The sequence below is a fragment of the Mixophyes fleayi genome, chromosome 1, assembly GCF_038048845.1.
Source record: "Mixophyes fleayi isolate aMixFle1 chromosome 1, aMixFle1.hap1, whole genome shotgun sequence".
NCBI lineage: Eukaryota > Metazoa > Chordata > Amphibia > Anura > Limnodynastidae > Mixophyes > Mixophyes fleayi.
This window is the reverse complement of record NC_134402.1, coordinates 242681648-242704826: the sequence shown is the minus strand read 5'-3', so window position 1 is coordinate 242704826 and position 23179 is coordinate 242681648. Positions and strand designations below refer to the sequence as shown.

General features: G+C 37.2%; 1 protein-coding gene across 2 annotated transcripts in view; it reads left to right on the top strand.

The window, feature by feature from the left end:
- Positions 1–23179, top strand: part of PIP5K1B (phosphatidylinositol-4-phosphate 5-kinase type 1 beta) — a 252655-nt gene that overhangs the window by 112804 nt on the left and 116672 nt on the right. For both annotated transcript variants that reach the window (XM_075208689.1, XM_075208679.1), the window contains 3 exons: positions 2535–2690; positions 4382–4526; positions 12190–12304. In XM_075208689.1, coding sequence (XP_075064790.1) covers positions 2535–2690; positions 4382–4526; positions 12190–12304 — 416 coding nt within the window. The remainder of the gene's footprint in view (positions 1–2534; positions 2691–4381; positions 4527–12189; positions 12305–23179) is intronic.

Genomic DNA, 23179 nt, shown 5'->3' with positions numbered 1-23179 from the left:
TTACTTCAAATCTTATTGACTTATACTACTTCAGAGATGTATTATGGATGGAAAGTAAGTGGTCCTACTAAAGATCTTCATCATTACAAGCACATGGAGAATACATGAACTAGGCAAGCATTAGTAGCAAAGACCAATATTACTCTGTCAATTTTCATTAAAACTTTTAAAATTTGCAAAATTCCGAAACATCATTAATTGCTAGTATCCATAAGCATGATACAGTGCACTCTGACAACATTGCTAATACCAGCATATTCAATGAATACTTTGTGGAGTACACTACTTCATTATTGGCGAGGCACAACCAAAATTTAAATGCCCTGTTTCAAACACACTCATACAACACCTCTGTCCACAAAATATAATCACAAAGTCACAATTATCCCACATTCACACTGCCTAAAAGACCTGGGTTTTTACTGGGGCGAGCCCCGACGAACTGGGTCTAGGCTATTGTGAATGGGTCCTGTGGCATCTACCCAGTGTGAACGGTGAGACCCGGATTGAAAAACCCGGGTCTCACCGGACACCATTGTAAAATAAAAAACAATAAAAATAAATCATCATCACAAGAGGGGCCAATCAGAGCTCCTCTTGTGATGTTGCCATGGAGACCCAGGCAGACCCATGTTCAGTGTGAACATGTCTATGGTTTATCTGGGTATTTGCCTGGGTGTACTGAACTGTCCCCCGGCAATATCCCGGGTTCATATACCCGGGATATTGCCAGGGTGGCAATCTGAAAGTGGTATTAGTAGGAGGTTGTACATGAGCTAATATCTCTGAAACTAAGCACCAAATGTGCAGTGGTAGTCAGCATATCGATGCTGACTACCCCGACAAGACTCACTCCGACGTGACTATTGTGAAGGAGCTGGTTCCCGACCCTACCCGATGATGACGACTCTTCACCCCGACAGCAGCCAATGACGATAAAGCAAGAAGGCGGCTGCAGCTGATGACGTCATTGATCATGTCGACGGCATTATCGCTGTTGTTAAGGGGGCGAGGTAAGTATGCACCCATGTACAATGTATTTTAGAAAGGATTATACATTGTACCTCACCCCCTTAACAACAGCGATAATGCCGTCGGCATGCTCAATGATGAAGAGGAGTCGTCATCGGGCAGGATCGGGAACCAGCTCCTTCGGAATAGTCACGTCGGGGTGAGTCTAGTCGTTCTTCTCGGCATCGATATGCCGTACCACACCCCCAATGTGGGCCAGACCAGTTTCAAAGTTCCTACACCTTAATTCCGATGGTCATTGCTACTTTCTATAAATGACGTATCTACAGTCTGTAAATCAGCTGTACATATGTATCTAGATGATCTTCTGATGATGAGCTCAAATTTCACTGACCTTTAAAATTTACTGCTGATTTCTCTCATATGAAATATTAGATAACTCAAAACAAATTGTTTTTGAGCACTGATTAAACAGTATCTGTGTTGAAAGTTGTGACCGCAGCTACTGCCACCGAGAAGGACGTTGGAGATCACCAAAAGAGAAGATCAGCAGTCCATAGGCTATCCTTGCATCAGAACACCCAGAGACGGGATAGTCTTGTGTAAATTGGGTCTCTGCTGATTAAACTCTTAGGTTTTTTGGACTTGGGGAAATTATTAGGGAGTGGAATATAGTTAATCTGTCATCCTTTTGCTGTACTCTGAGCCCAGGCAGTATGCTAAATAACCGGCCCATCTGCTACTTATAGTTATGGAGCTACACACTCTCCACCTGTGATGACTCACAATCTCATAAATAAAGCATAGTCCGGAACGAATGCGCCATCAAATATCTAACCACAACTGGTACTTTCTAGGTGACAGCAGGCCCTTAAACTGCCCTGAGATATGAGAATTATGTCTAGTGAGATTAGCGCAGCTGGTTAGGCAAGATTGTCGGTCAAAATATATGCAACAGCTGAAAGGAGAAGACAACAGCATTGACAGTTGAGCTTCATGGGTCCAGCAGTTGAACCAAACTGGTAATCTAGTACATAACCAAAACAACCTTGTTTTTGGTGAGATGACACTCCTCGGCACTCACTTGTAATCTCTTACTGTTTTTAAGTAGTTTTAACTGGTTTATATTTGCGAGAGGCAAATTATGTGACAAGTAGTGCACAGAACTACTCTAAAGTGCAGTCATGTGTATCTGCTGGAATTTTTCATACTTCATGAAGTTCATTCATTTATACCAGTCTGGTATAAAGACAAACCTTCTGAAAACAAGGCTTCCTGAACAGTACAGTTCTTGGGTCTCTATGTTTTTTCTAAATCTGATGTAAAACATTCTTCCATAATTTTACATTTTTACCAAGTATTCCTCAAAGGAGAATAGGATATAGTCACCAGGACAAGATAAAGCAAATAAATGATTATGTTGTCCAAGAAAGCTCTGTTACATGTTCCATAGGAATATAATTTATGTTTTGTAATATATAGTGTCTGTTGGTTGTTAATATACAAAGGTGTTGTTACAAAGTTAGAAGAATTTGACAAAATATTTGAAAATTATTTTTCAGCTTTAAAGTCTTCACCCTCCAAGCGGCGGTGTAATTCTATTCCAGCTTTAAAGTCTTCATCGCAGGAGATACTGTCTCCCAACAATCAGGAATGGTCAGAAGAGAAAAGCAAAAAGCTGTCAGATGGTCAGAGTTTCACTAGTTTGGATGAAGAGGGTAAGGAAACTTTGAGAGATAATACAAAGAGTTCTGTTTGAATTCCAGATTTGTGTGAATACTCCTTATTAGCTGGTGGTAGTATTTCAGTTGCTGTTGTTTGGTGCTTCTAACAGAGAGACTATACCTTAAGTGCGAAACTAAACAAGGTTTTTGAGCTATGCAATATTTTCCATTTTCCTGGAAACTGTCAGAAAAGGGTGATTGTTCTGACAAGTGTATAGTTCAACGTAAGGATGTAGGAAAGCAGGGTGTATCCTTATATTTTATTTTATTTTTGTAAAGGGTGATTTAATTTTGCACTCATTGATTTGTTTTTAAATAATTCCTTTTAATTGTAAGTTGCATATTAGGACTGGGACATTGATGTATTGATACTATATAGCATCAATACTACATAATAAGAGAATAGTTGGTGTTGGAAGGAGGTTAATCAGGTTTTTGGAGAACTAGAACTATTTCCCTCTCGGTTACAGGGTCTCAATACATAGGGTACAGCTATGGTTAGAGGCTGAAGGAGATTTTACGCGGAGAAATGGAGGGAAGGAGAATTATATCTGCAAGTTAGTTTATACAGGTAACAAAGCTTAGTCTTGGAAATTAGAGAAGAAATTGGTTGAGTTGGTTGAGGGGTTAAATGAGGCATTAAGGAGGTGTGTGAAATTAAAAGTGGCAGTAAAAATATCAAGATTAACACAGATATATCATCTGGCCCACTATTGTGTGCTAAAGGAACTAAATCCATTAATTAATAGACAAATATTTATAATATTTATACAATTCCTTATAAGTAGATCAGTGCCACAAGATTGGTGGAAAACAAATGTAGCACCGATTTTTAAAAATGTAAAAAAGCCGGAATCAGATAAATTATAGACTCGTGAGCTTATGTTGATTTGTGGGTAAATTATTTGAAGGGATTCTGATGGATGTGATTCTGAAATATATGAATGTAGAAAATAATTTGATATTACAATGTCAGTATGATTTAAAAAAAGAACAAGTTGTGCCTTACACATTTTATCAATATTTTCTGATGAGGTAAGTGTCAAACTGAATCTTGGTAGTGCAAATGATGTAATAGATTTGGATAATGCAAAACCATTTAATAATGTTCCACATAACAGTCTGGTATATAACATAAGAAGATACATGAAGTGATGATGTCAAATTAACTAAAAGAATTTAAAAATGGATTAGATGCCTTTCTAAAGTAATGGTATCTGTAGCCACAATTAGTAGAGGACATTATGGAGGTGATTGATTCAGGGCAAGTATCCATTTGTTTTTTGCATCCATATTTCTTCTCTCTGAGTCTCACTGGGGATTTCATTTTTCACAAAATTAAACTTTATGAAAAGTTGAACTTGAAGGATCTGTGTCTTTTTTCGTGTCATAGATTGTGCAGCAACTTATTTCATTGAAATGAAGAAAAGATTGTAGCCATTGACGTTTTCCTGTAAAGGCAGCCATTTTATGTGCTGGGCCAGTGTTCAGCCTACCATGAGTACCTCATACCTTGATGCTGTCTCTAGATTCTAGTGAACTGATAGGCTGTAAACATGGCTCTTTTCAGGATGGATATTTTCAGTACTTCAGATTAAAGCTTCAGATTTAAAACTTCACAGTACTACATTATTACTGATGCTGTAGATATATGTATGTTCATATATCTTGCTTAATGTCTGCAGCATTACATTCAAGACATCGGCCTGACCTTGTACCAAGCACGCCATCCTTGTTTGAAGCTGCTTCCTTAGCAACAACAATATCCTCTTCTTCGTTGTATGTCGACGATCAGTATCACCATGAAGATACTATTCGCTATTCCAGCAGGTAATCCACCATGCATCAATATACTGTTCTCAAACATCTGAAATCATAAGTAGATATTAAGTATTGAGTAGATAATAACATGCTGTAATAATATAACAATTATTCAAGTAGGCAATCTGTCCACAAGCTACTTGTTTTCAGATGAAATTCACCTCTTGGTACAATAATAGTATTGTCATTGGTGTTTTACTGAATCTGTTTATCATGCTTGTGACTATATTGCTGAAATATGTAATTGTATGTTACATCTATGACCTAGATCACCAATGGGATATACACATATTATTGTTTTAAAATATTGCTTGTACAAAGCTCTCTCATCATACCACTTTCCATGCCAACTGCCAAACAAATACAGTTATTGTTTTTGTGCAAATCTGCATAAAGAGAATAAAAACAATACATTCCGTTCAAGTGCCAACGTCCTAATAATCCCTTCTTTGTCCTTTGGGCAGCGGTAGTATAACCAGTTCTGTACCTGTGTTTTAAACTCTCATACTCTGCAGCTGTTTTCAAACTGCAAGATTATCTGACTACTGCTAATCACATAGGAATAACATATCTTCTTCACTATATGCTAACGAATTGTACTGCTTTACCATGTTGACAGTGTGAAGACTGTGGGCCTGATTCAGAGTGGAACGCAAGCGTTAGTGTTACTTGTGATTAAAAAGTTTTGAGTTGAAGATGCGTTCAAGTCTGAATGAGTAACAGATGCACCCTTCAGACACTTACATCCAACTTGCGAACATTTACAAAAAACTTTTATTTTATATGTTATGAATGCAATTGCTATGAAGCATCATTTAAACTTGAATAACCTTGCTAATACAGCTGGAACAACTTACTGACATTGGGCAGCACGGTGGCTTAGTGGTTAGCACTTCTGCCTCACAGCACTGGGGTTGAGTTTGATTCCTGACTATGGCCTTATCTGTGTGGATAATAATAATGTCTCTTAGTGTGTTAGGGAATTTAGAAAGTAAACTCTATTGGGGCAGGGAACGATGTGAGTGCGTTCTCTGTACAGCGCTGCAAAACTAGTTGCGCTATATAAATAAATGATGATGATGACTTGAGTACAAAATATAAAATGTTTTTATCTTTGGCCCGACAAGTCTTAATCTTTGGCTGAGCGACTACTAAAGTCTCATTAAGCATCATTCACAAACTTCTGATTACAAGCTGTACACTAATTCAGGTGTTCATTATCATCATCATCCGCTACTGACACCTGCCCATGAAAAACCTCTTTTTCAGTTGTATCTGTGGCTATATCCCATTCTGAATCCAAATGCAATTGCTCTAACACGCCCTTGTTGTACACCAGTGTTTCCCAAACCCAGTCCTCAGGTACCCCAAACAGTGCAGGTTTTCCAGGTCACAAGTGAAATAATTAGTACCATCTGTGGATCTTTTAACATGTGTCAGTCAGTAATGAATACACCAGTGCTCCAGCAAAGAGATATATGGAAAACATGTATTGTTAGTGGTCCATGAAGACTGGATTTGGGAAACACTGTTGTACACAGTCTATGTTAGAATCGGCCCCTTAGATGGTACAATGTAAACTCCCTGTTCGTTTTTACATTAGCTTTCTTTACCTTGTGCATACCCCGGATAACATTCATTGCTTTTATGATTGAGATATTTATAAAAGGCCATGCTTGTTTTTTTCAAAACCTGCTTTTGAAAACCATTTTACCTGTAAAATTATTTTTCTGTTCTAGTGGGTGAAGGCATTTAGTCACTTGCATTTTATAATAGATTTTGTTAATACCCGTGGGCACAGCATTTGTATTATTAAATAGCAGAACGCTTACATATAGATTCTGGGTTCCACTCAAGGAGTAAGCATCAATGCTTTCTAAAAAATACTTTGAATATAGAAAACATACAGTGGTGGAGAATGCATTAAATGCGGTTTTACAAAAGTGTTGAAGATAAAGATAAATCTACAGCAAGGCATAAAGAGTGGCACATGTCCAAAATAAAGATTGTTTGTCTTACAAATCCTTCGGAGCTAGAAACTACCTGACAAATGCTGTCAAATGGATGCTGCTTATTATCCAAATTAAATTAACTTTGCAGCCATAATCCTTCAGGAAAGAAAAGACTTCTGAAACAAAATGTTCTCCTATTTGCAAAAATATTGGTAGTTGGCATGGGAACCATACAATGGAAATCTGCCAAACAAACTATGAAGCATAATCATTTAGAATTTAGTATAGGAATCAATTTCATACTTGTCTGTCAACACTTCTGATACATGTTTATTTACTGGCAGAACAATATACCCAGTCATGAGAGACATTTACTTGGAGAAGTGTGCAGACATTGAGAGGAGATTTAAGAGGACACTTAATGGTTAATTACTGCTTGTTAACTAGAATGTATTTATAGTTTTTGAAGAATTGTTCCTAAAAATGTCCCTGGGGATTTCTAATAATGAATTAGGTATTACTACATGCTTTGCATTTGGCGAGGAGTGCAGTTCTGATTCATATATAGAATGCTGCATAAGTTTTTATTTAATAATATCTTTATATATTCTTTTTTTTTTTCAATAAAGCCAAACAAGACACTTATTGGGGAATTAAATTCCCCGCGATGAGCCGCCTGGGCATCATGGATTTGCCTGGCTGCGGGAACTACAATACCCGATTATCACAGATTTTCCTTGGGCGTGAGGAAAGATCTGCAATGTTACATCGTCACAGAGAGCCTTCACGGCTGGATACACGCCGCGGCACATTGCAGGCGATTGAATTTTCTTTGTAGCAGATTTACAGGGAGCAACATGACAGTAAAAGCAGGACAGGTAGAGAAAATAGCAATGGGACAGTGCACTATAGAAAGGCGTTGATATATGGAAGGAGCTGTTAAGAAGTGTTTTATGGTCATGCCCAGCGTATCTTACTAATATAATTTATTTATTCATATCATGTTGGGCAGGTCTAGTGTATTACGTCATGTTGGGTAGGTCTAGTTTAGTGTGTAGTGTGTAGTGTGTAGTGTGTGTGTGTGTGTGGGTGCGCACATATACTAGATCATTTATTCCAAATCCAGTTTTTAGGGTTTTGCCAATCCAAAGAAATTAATTTTGCTGAAGGTCAAACCAAATATAAATCCTATTAAAACATATGCTAAAAGTGATCCTTCAGCAGTGTGCCTATACAATTGTATACCATCCCAGCAAAACACCTAAATAATAATAAATTCACAGTCCTGGAAGTCCTTATGAGTGGGCGTTATTGGAAATCAGATATAGGAGGATACTTGCAGTGCAGCTGAACAGAACAAGCAGTGCGGTTTCTAATTCCTAGCACCGATTCACGTGGAATGGAGAAGTCGAAGAGACGCATTGTGTACACCGACTTCACATCCCTCCTGCATTTCCTGACCAGACAGTTCAGTTGGGAAAAATCATGCCACGAGCTGCATGGAGGAAATTAAAATATGAAGCAGGCTTGGTATCTGTTTCATGTTTAGCCTAATCTGAATCCATGGAAATATGCCCTGTATCTTACAGCACACTGAAGCAAATCCAGGATTTGATACACGTGTCAAAGCAACCAAGTGGGGTTGTTGCTCCTCATATTTAAAAATGTCAATGTGTATATTTAATTATATGGTCTCTACACAAACAAATTAGGCCCACAGCGTTCACTATCCAACTAGGATAAACCAAATGGTAAATAAAAACAATATATAAGTGTACCTATATACCTTTAACAGAATCAACACTCAGTAGTAAAGAGGTTATCATGACACAAATAATTACTGAGCTACAGTTTGTTACACTATTGGAAAAGCCAGTTTAATGATTTAGCTACACTAAAAGATTATTAGAGACATATACACTCATCCAAACCTACAATATTTATTTATATGCTGCTTTATAGTGCTAACCAAAATCACCTTTTGCCACTGCAAAGGACACATACCCAAACTGCACACAGATTTAACATGAATGTACACACTACTTTTCCTTCCTCACAAATACTTCAAAATAACACCTCATTTCCAAAATGTAATTTGTCTGCCACTGTTTTCATACTAGCTATGTAAATGTGTGGTTTAAAAAAATACTCATTTCCTGTAGGAGTAACTTCATCTGTAATACAACTACTTCTGCTGGATGCATAATAATGTTCTTATTTCATCAGTGAATGAGAAAATTCTCCTTCCCAGCACCACATGATTACTGTTGATGTTCACTGTGGATGTTAAGTTATAATGTTCTATTTACAAAGGGAGGGTTGGAAAGCAGAAAGCTCATAAATACAGACCTTTGCCTTGCGGAAACATTGTAGTTGTTTTCTGTAGCGTGCTTAGGTGATTAGAGTTAATTATGGGCAAAGCATGTGATGTTATAGACAGCATAACAGCTGGGAACATATTCACCACTAATAACAAACACCAGAGTGCATGCCACTAGGGTGTAATAACTAGAAGGGCTTACGTGTTTCTGTAGTATTTGGAACATAGTAAATAAATACAGCTCCACAGAGAGCAGAACCACATTTTTCCAGCCATAAGAGAGTTCCTTTCAACACAATCTGCTTTTCCTATCTAGAATTAAGCACAGTTGATTAATTTCATGATATGGACTGCTCAGGCCTACTGTCTTAAATTGGGAATAAACACAAGCTAGTTATGCACTACAAAATACCTTGGTTTGGCACTCTTGATAGTCTGCCCCGTGCACAGCAAGGTCAACACAGGAATCTAAAAAGTGTGCCTCAAACTTTTCTTTATGAGAAGAAAAATGTACAACAAGGGATTATTAAAGCAAAATAAATCAATGTTTTTAGATACATTCCTGTATCTAATGATAGTCTATTATTCTTTACATTGCACATTTGATTAAACCGTTGTATAAACAAATAGTTTTGTCAGAGAACTCTGGTATTACTTAGTTACATATATCAACAACTAAAAATTGTGAAATCGCCAAAAACAGGGACTCTTCACTAGATAACTGATATCCTAGTACAGCAGCTTCATCACCTTTACATTTATATAATGATAATACATGATAATACATTTATTTGTGTATTTCTTTGTGGTGTGTTACATCCTAACTCCAACAGCATCAGTAAAGTGAGAACAAGATCAGACTTAAAATCAGGCTGTGTTTAGAGCAATTTGTCAATCACAGCATATGGAAGAGTTTATTGATTCATTCCTGCCAGGGAATCAGTAGCCGGCCCAGTGACATTTGCTGATACTAAACTTGTTGTGTATTTCTATTCAATAAATATGTTTTTTTTAGTTGCCTTCCAGCAGTAAATGAAGCAATAAGTAATTGAGCTGGGCAATTGTGTAGCCTGATTTTATTGTTCATGCTTTAGCAGTCATTATAGACAGCTGCTTACTTCAGTGGTCAGCACATGATTCTAGAGGTAGGTTGTGAAGGAATTATACTGCTCTTCTGAGGTATTGTCTTCAATTAAGTGTATTCTTCCTATCTTTTCAGAAGAGCTTCTTATTGCCTCTATATTTTCTATGTATTGTGTACAGGATTTGAAAATAGGTACTTACCAAATTTCATACTTACCCCTGTTTATAAGGGATGACCAAGTATTTTGAAACAGCATGCCCTCAGACTAGCTCTGCAACCTTAGTATATGTCAGCACCAGCTCCCCCTCTCACCAAGTAGGGGTGCATGAAGCTTTTCTATGTCTTCATATCAGTCTGTACACAGTAATGAGGCAGACTTGAATGAATGGCTGCACCTGATTGGACAGATCACTCAGGCTGTCCAGTCTGCACCTTATTGGATGAAATGCACTGTCCGAATAGCATGGAATGACCACTAGGATGGTATAGAAGTTCGAGGTACCACTGCCCAATGACTTGTGTTGGAGTAAGAAAGCTTAATCTCACTCTAACAGTGGGGTCCTATGGGATTCTCATGGGACTGATAGGCAGTTATAAAGAAGGTATATTAAGATCTTGAAAACCTGTTATTCCTCTCACAAATAATTTCCCTCACAAGAGAACCACATTTAACTTTATGGTAGCCAATATATCCAACAAACATATTTATTTTATTTTCATTTTGGGCAAAAGGGCTTCCATGGAAGCCATGACGTTTGTTATGCACTCCAGTCATGTGTGAAATTATGCTGAATATATATCTGCGATTCTGGTAGCTAAAGGAAGAGACTTAATTTTGTTTGTAACCTTCTTTAGCGTACACCAAGTAGGTTTACATGAGTTTGTACTACAGATGAATGCTGACTGTGGCTACAAAAGTTAGATGATTAGGTGAATGACAGCCATAGTAGTATAAAGAGTGGCAAATAAAGTAGCATTCTCATACTATTGCATTAAATCAGGGATAAAACAGGTTCCAATGCTTTTTTTTATGTACGTTGGAAATGTGGACAGTACAGTTCTATAAAATAATTCAAGAGGTTTTGCAATAAGAGAAAATTAACTTTTGATTTACAATTGTGTTTGTGCTGTGACTTATCATTTGTGACTTAGCTATACAAACCCATGTAAATACCCACACAATTTACCAGTGCACTGCACAGCTAATTCATTCTTATGCATTCTGTCTATTGCTTTTTACATTTGTTTATTCACTCATTCTCAGATATACAATACTGTGGAAAAAATCCTGCAAAGTAATAATGCTTTCAAAAATAGAAGTGTTAATAATTTATTTTCTTTAGTTACCAAAATGTAAAGGGAATGAACAGAAGAGAAATGTAAATCAAATCAATATTTGGCATGCCCACTCTTTGCCTTCAAAACAGCATCAATTCCTCTAGGTGCACTTGCACAAAGTCAGGGATTTTGTAGGATTATAATCAGGTGTATAATTAATCAATCATACCAAACAGGTGATAATAATCATCATTTTCATATGTAGGTTGAAGCACATTTCTTCATAGAAATATAAGCCGTCAGTTAATAACTTTAGGTATAATGGTATGTCCCAAAATACTAGAATGACTAGGGCCTCTGACATTTCAGTGCATTACATTTGCATTTGTAATTGTTGCAATGAAACCTGGATTCACAATTTCTCTTAATTGCAACATCAAGTTTTGTTAGACATGACTCCCGAGGAGGTCTGTTTATGGTGGAGTATGTTGTGTATTCTACTGCCAGTGATGCAAACATAAAACTTAACTGTGGGTTTGATTTTGTCTGGTCTGTATAATGCATAACTGATTTAGAAATGCTGATTTTGAAACAGTATACACTTTCCATTTCACTACCCTTCACCCTCTCCCCCGACCCAGCCAATCACAGCACTGACCTGCTTTGACCATACACTGATCCGTATGTTACACAAACTGCATCTAATACTGTTAATGTCGTAGTATAGCCATCTGTTGTAAAACACACTTAAACAGGATGGTTCATATGTCAAAGCCACATATGTTCTGGAAAAATAATCATCTGCATATGTACATACAAGTAAGCACTGCAAACCACTTTGCCAATATATTCTACTATTTTGTTGCAGTGCATTCCTGGCACCAGCGTCCTCAATGTTCTGTTGGTTGTGCGTTATATGGAAACCTTTTTTGCTCCAAAATGTTGCAGGATAGTTGATATACTACATAAACTATAAGAAGAGCTAAGTTTTTAGACCACTTTGTTGGGTTTTCTAACTTGCTTATATTCTATTTCCAGAAGAGGACTGCCGTCAAGTTCAACATTCACACTAGAAGATAGTGCATACCAGACATCTGAACAGAGCACATTAGAAATGGACAATGACAATGTCTCCGTCTTTGATGTCTACTTAGTGAGTATTGTCTTAACACAGCTATAATCGACTGTGAGATGCTGGCACAGTCTCAGCAAGGTTCACACACTTAATTAGCAGACAGTATGTAGCCAGGGATGCGACAAATGAAATACCGTTCTTTATGTAATTGCCATACTGTTCTACTATGTACTTAAGGGACTTGTCAAACAAATATGTTGGGCCCAAAATACATATTGTCAATGCAACATAGCTCCTCTGTGCTTTTATTTTGATGACCCAGCAATACCTGGCCTCCTGTGGAGTACTCCTGCTTATACCGCTTTCATACTGCCGCCCCGGCAATATCCCGGGTTTTTTAAGCCGGGTTTTTGCAGGGTCTCGGAGCGTCCCAGCTCAGAAACACCATTCATACTGCACCTCGGACCCGGGAATTTCCCGGGTTGACCCCATTCATACCGCACAAGTCTGTGCCCTGGCAATTTGTGGGAGTCATCACCAGAGCAGTTTTCATTGGCTGAAAACATTTTTTTTTTTTGTAATAGTCTGCTTTTCTGCTGTTTTATCCATAAAGATGTGTGATATTTTAATTTTTATTGTTCCATTGTATCATTTGTAAACAATCAGACATTTCTTCAGTGTTTCCACCAATTCCTTTCTGTACTGCTCACCGCTCCGTACTTTACTTTAGTCACCTATGTAAAGTATGTGCGACCTTTCTCTTTCGTTTGTTTTTTATAGTGTGGATGATAGAAGTAGTTGTTTCAGTCCATACTGTTGTTTTCCTCTTGAGTTTTTTTTTCCTGGTTTTATGTATGTAGTTAATGTAAATATTGTGAGCATTACAGGTCATTGCAGTGTTGACACTGTGACATCATCCTCCACAGACAGGCAGACAGCCAATCAGCTTGTTTTCTGTGCAACCCGGGTTGAAAAACCCGGGTTGCACCATTCATAGTGCAGGCAACCCGGGTCCGACCCGGGAATTACCCCTCGATAAAACCCTGGTAGAAGACCCGGGTTTTTAAAACCCGGATTTTTGACTTGTACCATTCATACTGCACCAAGACCCGGGTCGTTTGAGCTCGCCCCGGCAAAAACCCGGGATTTTGGTGCAGTATGAATGGGGTATGAGTTTGGTTGGTCAGATACGGCAGCCTTATGATTTGTCAGGCTCCCTCCCACTTCAACTTTATTCTGTGTTACCTTATCTGCAACAACCTGTTCTCTACAGGCAGGATTCAAATGCTAGTTAGTTGGACCAGGCCACTGTCAGTGCATAGAAGTCCAAACAAAATGCATCACAATATTAAAAACACATTTCTTGAGCATGTATTAATTTCATTGCATATATTTTTTTTTTCTTGTTTATTCACTTATTTATATGTAGGTCTAATAGACATTTTACAAACTCAGTCTCAGAAAGAAAGGATGATTTCAGCTCAGAGTATTCCATTGTAAATATGCTTCCAATAAAAGCATATATTTCACTTCTACTCGTAAAGACCCTTTCGTCTCAGAAGTGACCCAACAATTTTGGAAATCTACATAAAGTAAAAAATGTTTATTTGTGTGTGTAATGTAAATGGAGTGTATGCATTTGAAGCCCTTACCCAGGTAGAATTTATTATCCCCCAACTAGCAACACCTCCACCATTTCCCAGTTCAGCACGTTTGAAAACTGCATTCAACAGGCAGATCTGAATGCGGAATTATGCACAGACAAGTTGACAATTAAAGAGAGGAAATGATTTGTTCAATAAAATTAAGTTGTCTCTTAAACTCTGCAAAATTGTCCCAGCAGTACTGCCCAGAGAATATAGTTCAAGTACACTGTGCTTGTAGAACATATGATATAACTTACTACTAGAAATGTGAGACTATGTTTCTTTGAATACTAATCAATAGAATCACATAAAACTATACCATTCTTTATTCTGATCCAGTCTGTATCTACTATGGAATAATTTGTTCTGGTCTTTCTGCATTAAAACAGAATACACTATATGGCAAAAGTCAATGGACGTTTGACCATTACACCAACAGGGACTGTAATGACATTGTATTCAAATACATATACTTTAATATGGAGTTGGTCCCCCTTTTGCAGCAATAACAGCTTCCACTCTTCTTGGAAGGCTTTCCACAAGATGTTGGAGTGTTTTTGTGGGAATTTGTGCCCATTCATTCTGTAGAGCATTTATGAGGTCAGGCACTGATGCTGAACGAGAAGGCCTGGCTCGCAATCTTCATTGCAGTTCATCCTAAAGGTGTTCGATGGGGTGGAGGTCAGGGCTCTGTGCGGGCCAGTCAAATTCTTCCACACCAAACTCATCAAACCATGTCTTTTTGTAGTCCTTTCTTTGTGCCCTGGGGCAGTGTCGGTGTGCTTTACACCACTCCATCAAACGCTTGACATTGGTCTTGGTGATGTGGGACTTTTATGCAGCTGCTCGGCCATGGAAACCCATTTCATTAAGCTTCCACCACACAGTTTTTGTGCCTACATTAATGCCAGTGAAAGTTCAGAACTTTTCAGCTATGGAATCAGCAGAGCGTTAGCGACTTTTACGCACCATGCGCCTTAGCAGTCGTTGACCTTGCTCTGTGATTTGACGTGGTCTTCCGCTTCATGGCTGAGTTACTGTTGTTCCTAAACGCTTCCACTTTCTAATAATATCACTTACAGTTGACTGTGGAATATCCAGCAGGGATAAAACTTCATGAACCGTCTTATTGGAAAGGTGGTATCCTATCACAGTACCACACTTGAAGTCACTGAGCTCTTCAGAATGACCCATTTCATATCATAAATGTTTGCAAACGCAGACTGCATAGCTAGGTGCTTTATTTTATACACCTCTGGCAACAGGTCTGATTGAAACACCTCAATTCAATAATTAACAGGTGTGGGCAAATACTTATGTCCACATAGTGTATATTCCAATATATACTAAAGTAAAGCTGTATCTTCCTTACAGACATAGAAACAGAAAAACTAAGGTGCTATAAAAGTTAATTTGTTACATCAGCAAAGTTAATAAAATAATTTTTGCTTCTTTCACCGTTTCTAAACTCCATTACCTATAATTAATTTATAGATAGACCATTATCTCATATATATTATTTGACTTCCTCAAACAGGGTCAATGCCACATGATTGGCAAAAAACAGACATGGTGTTAATCCTTAAAAAAGGAACAAAATTGCAACCAGGAAATTATAGCCCTGTGAGCCTAATATTAAAGAAAATTATTTGAAGAGATTGTGAGTGGTGCAATTCTGAAATAAATTGTAGAAAATGATTTGATAGCTCAGGTCACCATACTGGGCACAGAAGGAAAAGTATGTAGAGAACTGGTTGAGGGATAGAAGTCAAATGACATATTCAGACTGGGCTAAAGTTATTTAGCACAGGGATCAGTTTTGGACAGTGTTATACTCAATCTTTTTACTAATGACTTTGAAGACGGAAATGGACTTGAATATTAGTTGACAGAAGTGGAGTAGCAGAACACAGTGAATGAATCCTATATCATGAATTTATTTTCGCAAAAGGCACCCTCAGAAAAAAGGAAATTTGTATTTACCTTAGCGGTTAGAGAATGTACCTACAAAAATACAGGAGATAGGCTGGTGGTGTATATGGCATGAACACATTAGTATGACACCTTCACATTGTATTTTTAAGACATTTTGTGAAAAAGAGAAAAGCAATGAAATTACCTTATGGTTCATAATCATTTATATTCAAGTTTATTAGTAGCCGCTGAATCTGTTAAGTGGAGCATAATGTAATGAGGAGTAAATGTAGCTGAGCCACATGACACCCAATTCAAAGCATCATTACTATGTATTCAGTACAGTGCTTGTATAGTTCTATATAGTGCTTTGTCATGGATCCTTTTACTGAATGACAGCACAACATTGTGGTTGAGGCTGTTAATCCCAAAAGCTAACAAGAGTCCAATCACTGATCTATTATATAACAGAATAGAGCCTGCATAAAGTGCTGTGTGCACACCAACCATTTTTCATCCTGACTTAGCTTTTTGTCACCCTTCTATTTTACATCTAAACATGCTGTGCTAGGTGGACTATTGATGTTGCTTTTTGACATTGCATTGGCTGTCACTTATCTTTTTGATTGTGTACTTTTCCTGTATGTTCGCTTTGTCAGAAATGTCCATAATATGCTACAGTTGTAGCTGAGAGATAACACAGTGAGATGCCACTGAAAATGTTAACCACCGCCCTGCTGTTAATCTGTTAAGGCTTTCTGTTGCTCTCTGTCTACGTGTATTCCAGGATATTCTGGGTGTTGGCAGTTAAGTTCCTTCCTTATTTTCACTAGCATGAAGGCAGGTTTGAATAACAAATAAAGAGCAGCAAGAAGAGAAGCATTAGTCAAATAGTATAGACTCCCATGCCACATCCAAATGACTTCATGTGTAATACTCTGTTAAATAACTAAAATATGAATAATATTTATACAGTTCTTGGAAGTAATGCAATTCAGTCCAGTCAGCTTTGTTATTTCTGACAAGAGGTAAATGTAGAAAGGGTGGGATATTGGAAAAATATTATTTTAAAACTAAGGGTTCCAGTTTCAACAATTAATACTCCCCTCTACTTTTCCCAACTTCTTCCATGCCATCTGCCGCTCACTTTCTTCAGTGCTGTAAATGTTGGAAGGTAAGCTACAGAAGACAAGCTGTAGCACTGAGTATATATCAGCTTGTTTAAGTATTGGTTATGTGCGTGCGGTACACTTGTCAGAAAGTTTACAGTACAGAGCAACACCTTATACTAATATGTATTTAAGTTAATAGATGATAAAAATGCTGTAAATAATATTTGTAAAAACGGTGAGTGTAGATGGCAGGAGTTGTTGGCAAAATGGGCGTATAATCATACATGCTAACTTTTAAGATTTCTCCCCCGGGTGTTCCGGGGGAGAAGTCATGTGAAATGGGGTGGGAGGAGGGCGTGGTCACCATAGCCCCGCCCCCACTATAAAAACCCGAAATTCACAGCATTGAAGGGAGGCTGCGGAGCTTAATGACACGATTAAGTCCTGCCCCCTCCATTCACTGATGTGAATTTCGGCAAATGTGGGAGCTTTGCCTACTCTTCCTGGAGTCCGTGAGGACTCCCCGAAATTTGTGAGCCTCCCGGTAATTCCGGGAGAGTAGGTAAGTATGCGTAAAATAGCATATTTTCAACCATATTCAGAGCCGCTCACATCTCGAGATGCTTCCACCTCTGCATTGGCAGCATATGCACCAGGTTTCCGACAACATATAATCATCAGCATATATTTGCACTTGCCCTATAGCAGGTGCTAAAGATATCAGCCACATTTGCGTAAACACACCAGATGCAGGCGAGCGTAAGTGACAGAATCATGCAAGTCTGCATAGGTCTATATGCTTGCACCCACATTATGGGCATGCGCAGTGCAATTTCACACAAGATACGTTACGCAAAATGGCATACGGCCCACTCTACATTAGACCCAAAGTGTCCCAGAAACCAGAATGCAAGTACAATGTTATTGCAATGCCAGCAATCACTATTAACAGCGGTTGTCGGTATGATTACTAGAGTCAGAGCCATTCACATGTGTTTTACTAGAAGTATAAACACTAGGAAAACGCAAGTAATAAACACCAGTGGGTGTGAGCCCTTATAGTAAAAGGAGGACATTATATACCTGCACTAAAAGGAACAGAGTGAAATATAAATATGAGCTGCTGTCGGTTTTGAAGATTGTCACCATCGCTTACTTCATAAATTATAATAATAATTTTCAATCAATTTTTATCTAAACAAATAATAATAATACCAAACGACTTGGTATTCAGTTTGGAATAAAGCTTTTAGTCAGTTTTAACAATAAAAATATCTTATGTAGATAAGTATTACTTTGCTTTTTATTTTATTTTTTCTTATTGAATATGGCTTTTAACTATGACCCAGATTAAATTTGGTCTTATTGTCATTTCTGTATTATATTATCTCACACTATTGAATATTATAATTCTAATTTATTAATTTATCACAGAGGGTTTTATATACTTCTATTATAGTAAAGAGTAATTCATTATAGGTAAATCTCTAAATATTGGTGATATTAATTGCAGTGCTTTGCTATATATATTACTCTTTCTTGTTGATATATAAGATTGCACAAAGAAGAGACAAAGTAACAGTGTTAGTTGTATCAAAAAGAACCATAACATTAATAAAAGAAAATACACTGAATAGTGGTACATACAGTATATTGTCAGTGCCATTTGGGTAGATCTATAGTCAATCCATAGTGGATCTTAGAAAGCATTGGACATCTGGTATATTGGTTCACATTATTTATCACCATAATGAAAACCACTGACAAACACAAACTTAGTATTACTGGTAGGATTTGTGAGAAATTTAAGAATTTTCATCCAAAAGCAATGATGCCACCTATTGTTAGCCTGCTGCTAAAACAGTGCAATATCTTAGTTTTTTATTTCCTCCTAATAGAAAGGGCATTAGTGGCTATAAACCAAAGTGTAAGTTTCTTAAAAAATTCTTTAGTGTATATGCATTTTAAGGGCTCATGCATATGAGTGCGTTACATGTATGGGCGGTAAGTTCAGTTTGAGCTGTGTCCACTCCTTGGTGAACTAGCACTGCAAATAGAGCCTACAAAGAAAATGCCAATAGTACACAAGTATTCATAGTTGATGCAAGAAAATATGTCATGCTGCTTCCATGGCTGTCCACTGTTCACACTAGTGTGTACTGTTCATTAAATCCCATTTGCAGTGCAGGTCAACTGAGTGTGCTTACTTGGGGCGCCATGTAAGTATCCATGTATACGTGAACTTTCTACTCAATAGCTGTGCTTTTAGTGCCTGACCTACTACATCTTGAATGCAGCATTTTCTATGTTTTGTGCATTCAGAGCTTCAGCGTGCTCTGCTCACCTTTACCAAAAAGAAAATTAACAGACTCTCTATAAAGCTGTGAGTTACTATTTTAGAAAATACATTATGCATGATAAATGTCATAAGTGAACGCATTTACAGTTTGGCCACGATGTTGTGAATAGTAAGAATATCAGAGAACTTTATGATGTGCACCTGTTTTATATCTTTAGAGAGTATTGCCCACTTATTTTTATGTTTCGTCAATAAATAAGGTTTTTATTAATTTATATATATATATATATAGAGTTAGAGAATGTCACCATTTAATTAAACATAAAATGAGTCTGTTATTTTAATTATTATTTTATTTATAAAAATAGGTACAACATGAAATTCAGTTAATAAAAACCAATCTGCCTTGGTAGGACACATAACATACATCATTTTTCAAATGCCCTCTCCAGTTTTTCAGCTCTGACTTCATATTAAAATACTCTCATAGGTTAACAAGGACCTGCTTTTCTTCTTATACAGGAATGTTCTCCACGCCTTTCCAAAAAATATCCTGTTTTGGGTTAGCTGTCTGTAAAATGACACTTGGGGGTATATTTACTAAACTGCATGTTTGAAAAAGTGGAGATGTTGCCTATAGCAACCAATCAGGTTCTAGTTATTATTTATTTAGTACATTCTACAAAATGATAGCTTGAGTCTGATTGGTTGCTATAGGCAACATCTCCACTTTTTCAAACCCGCAGTTTAGTAAATATACCTCATGGTTTCTTAGAACATCCACTAAGTATGTCCAGATTCAATAAACAATTTATTTATACATTGCACAAAAAGAAAAAAAATCATGGTGCAGTACATAAAGCATCATTCTTTGTGAATACACAGGCCTTGTAGAGACATAACTACACATTGTAAGAAATGAATTAACTGTTAAAAACTAGTTCACTGCAATGTATTTTAGAGTCAATAACACAGAACTGGGCAATTTCCATTTTAAAATGTCATTTTCTGTATTTGCTGTAAGGCATTGAACAAAGAAATCAGAATTATGCTTCTCTCCTCAGTACTGTACAGCCACTGCTAGTTTTCTCTGCAATCTCACATGCTCTTTTTTCCCTTTGGCAGTTACTGATTATACACCTACTGATGCTGAAACCCAGCATGTAGTTTTTTTCTTGGGAGTCTGTAAAAAATGAACAAACACATGTTGTGGGGGTTTTTATAGCACTAAATTAAACACAGTTTGAGATCAACAAAGACGTTGACAAATGAATTGATTTTTGTCTACAGTAGTTTTTGGTAGATTGTTAATCAATTGAAGGTGGATACCCACGGTCACAACAAGCAGCGTTTATGGTCTGTCAAACTTTCTGGAAATTGTTAGTGTGTACAGACAATCCTGTTCACTATAAAGATTAATCATCCCTATTTTACCAGCCTCTGTCAAACTGAGGGTCTCTGGGAAAATGTTTCTCTGGTGATCATGTATGAACACCAGAGACTAATACCTACACTGCAGATATCATTAAGAACTACAGGGATGGGGAGAATCTCCCCCAGCCTGGCTTCAAAAAATTCAAAGGTGTGGCAAAATTCTGTTCTATCAAAACCCTGTTTGACTATTCTATCTTGCATGGAATGCAAGATAGAATAGTCAAAAGTCAATTTCAATTAGAAAAAAACTCTTCTTGGCATTTTGGGTCCTTTTACCCTTGCCATGACAGTATGTATAAGGAAATTAATAGTATTTTCTCAAAATTCAAATTCTTTTGAAAAAAATGTTTAATTTGTGTAGGTACTTCATAAACAAATTGCTGATAGTCAAATTGGAATGTGATAAGCCCCAAAAATACCAAAATAGGCGCAGCACTGGGCTGAGAAAAGCCTTAGTGGCGAAGGGGTTAATATTATTTTTCCTTTCTAGAAGAATTATTTTTTTATGTTGCCTCATCCAACATAGTGGAAGATAGGAACTCTGTACCAGACAATACACTGATTTTTTTCTTTTTAGAAATGATTATGCTGCAGAAACACTTGGCTGCATGTGCCCATACAGAGTTTTTCCCCTAAGATCTCCTTTTTCTGTACCAAGGATCCCCATCCCTCTAGTCCAAACGAAGATAGTGGAAATACCAGCTGCAGTGCAGGTTGTCAGGCAATTATGCTAGCAAGTTATGTGATATCACAAGCGATATCAACATCTTTGCCTTATATCTCTTTGTGTGTGGTCCCAATAGGTCTTTGACGGGCATACTGGTGAATGAGGTTGATTGTTATTAGCATATTTCTGTGTGTGGTTATCTTCCAACCTCACAGGCCCCTGTAATGTTGGAAGTGATCGGCTCCCCGATCTGAAAGCTGAACAATTAGGTCTCATCCAATTTAACTATACATGTGTGGCAGAATCATGATATGTGTGGACTGCTAGTCATGAAATGGCGACAGTGACCTTATCAGAAAATTATTTTTTTTTAACAAATATTGCTATCAATATAATATGTAAATATAGTACATATATTAAACATAATATTTTTTTAAAGTAATATAGTTTCTCTGAGCAAAGTGATTAAAGACCCACATTTGAGAGTAGTGTCACTTTGGACCAGCTCATGCCCAAGACATCTACATCCTCACATGACTCAAACTCAGGCTAGGAGCAGAGCTTTTTTTTTACCTGGTGAAAGGGATCATGGTCAAGTGTCTGTACATCTTGTGATGATATTATAGTTATTTTGGTTTTGGTTTTGTTTTCCCTTAAAGAGACCCCCCCAATGGGGGAATTAGTGTTATGCTATACTTTTTTTGTGGAACTCTTTTTTTAATTAATAGAATGTGAATAGTACATATACAGTATATTCTGATCCTTGGACATTTTATGAGGATAGTACTTATTCTCAGGCATTGGTTGTTGCCCAGTATTCCTGGTGTGTGAGCCACGATATTGATTTTCCTGGAATTGGGGCAGTTTTCTCTTATGTAGTCCTGGGGAGAACTCCCTTTGACCCTTCAGTGGGCTGCACTTCACATATATTGTTATTCATGTAGATGCAGCTGAGATTGCTTATGGTTAAATAACCATGTAACTCATGAGACGTGTGAATTATACATGCTTTATGACAGCACTGTATTTAGTTAAAACACATGCTGCATTTTTGCATGGCTAAAAACACTAAAGGCCTGCGTGATTCATGCGTGTCCAGATTTCACTACCAATCTGTTAACCCTAAAGCTGCTCGGTTTTATTATTTTCATAAGCTATATTCCTGTAAATAAAAATAAAGTATCAGGGCTTTCTAGAATCCCAAGCATGACTTATTTTTGTCTCTGCCACCTAGGTTCGTTGCAGAGGAATACTCATAAAGCCTGTTTTTCTTGTCTTTGTACTGAATCATTTCCAAAGACAATATAAGAAAATGCAATTTATGAACCTAAATCGTCCACTTATCTTTGTGTTACTATCTGGTCTTAATTTAGCACATATGAAACACAGGTCTTTAGCTAGCACTGGTTAAAATACTGAGAACTTCCTGATCCTGATTTGCACAATGTAAAGATGTGTCTTGGTGAAATATAAATATCACACTGTGTCAGCCCACACTTTATAACAATTTACTGTCACATGTATCTTGCACTTGCAGCACCTTGCACTTCAGGAGGCGGGTCAAGATTGTTAATGTGCAAGTACAGTGCAGTAAGGGCATACGTTAGAATATAAGTAAGTTATTAAATATAAATTGGGCGCAAACATGAATTGGGTGAAAGTTTTGCAGATAATGATACATTATTTCCTTTCATGCAACAATACACTAGATTTAAGGTTGCACATATCCCAAGAGGTGTGTAACTCACAATATAGACTTGGAAATAAATGCATATGTGAAGATCCATCTTTGCTAATATGCAAATGGAACATCTTTACATTCACCTGTAAATCATGCCCAAAATTTTCTAGGCGTAACCAAGTAAGTAAGCATCAACATAA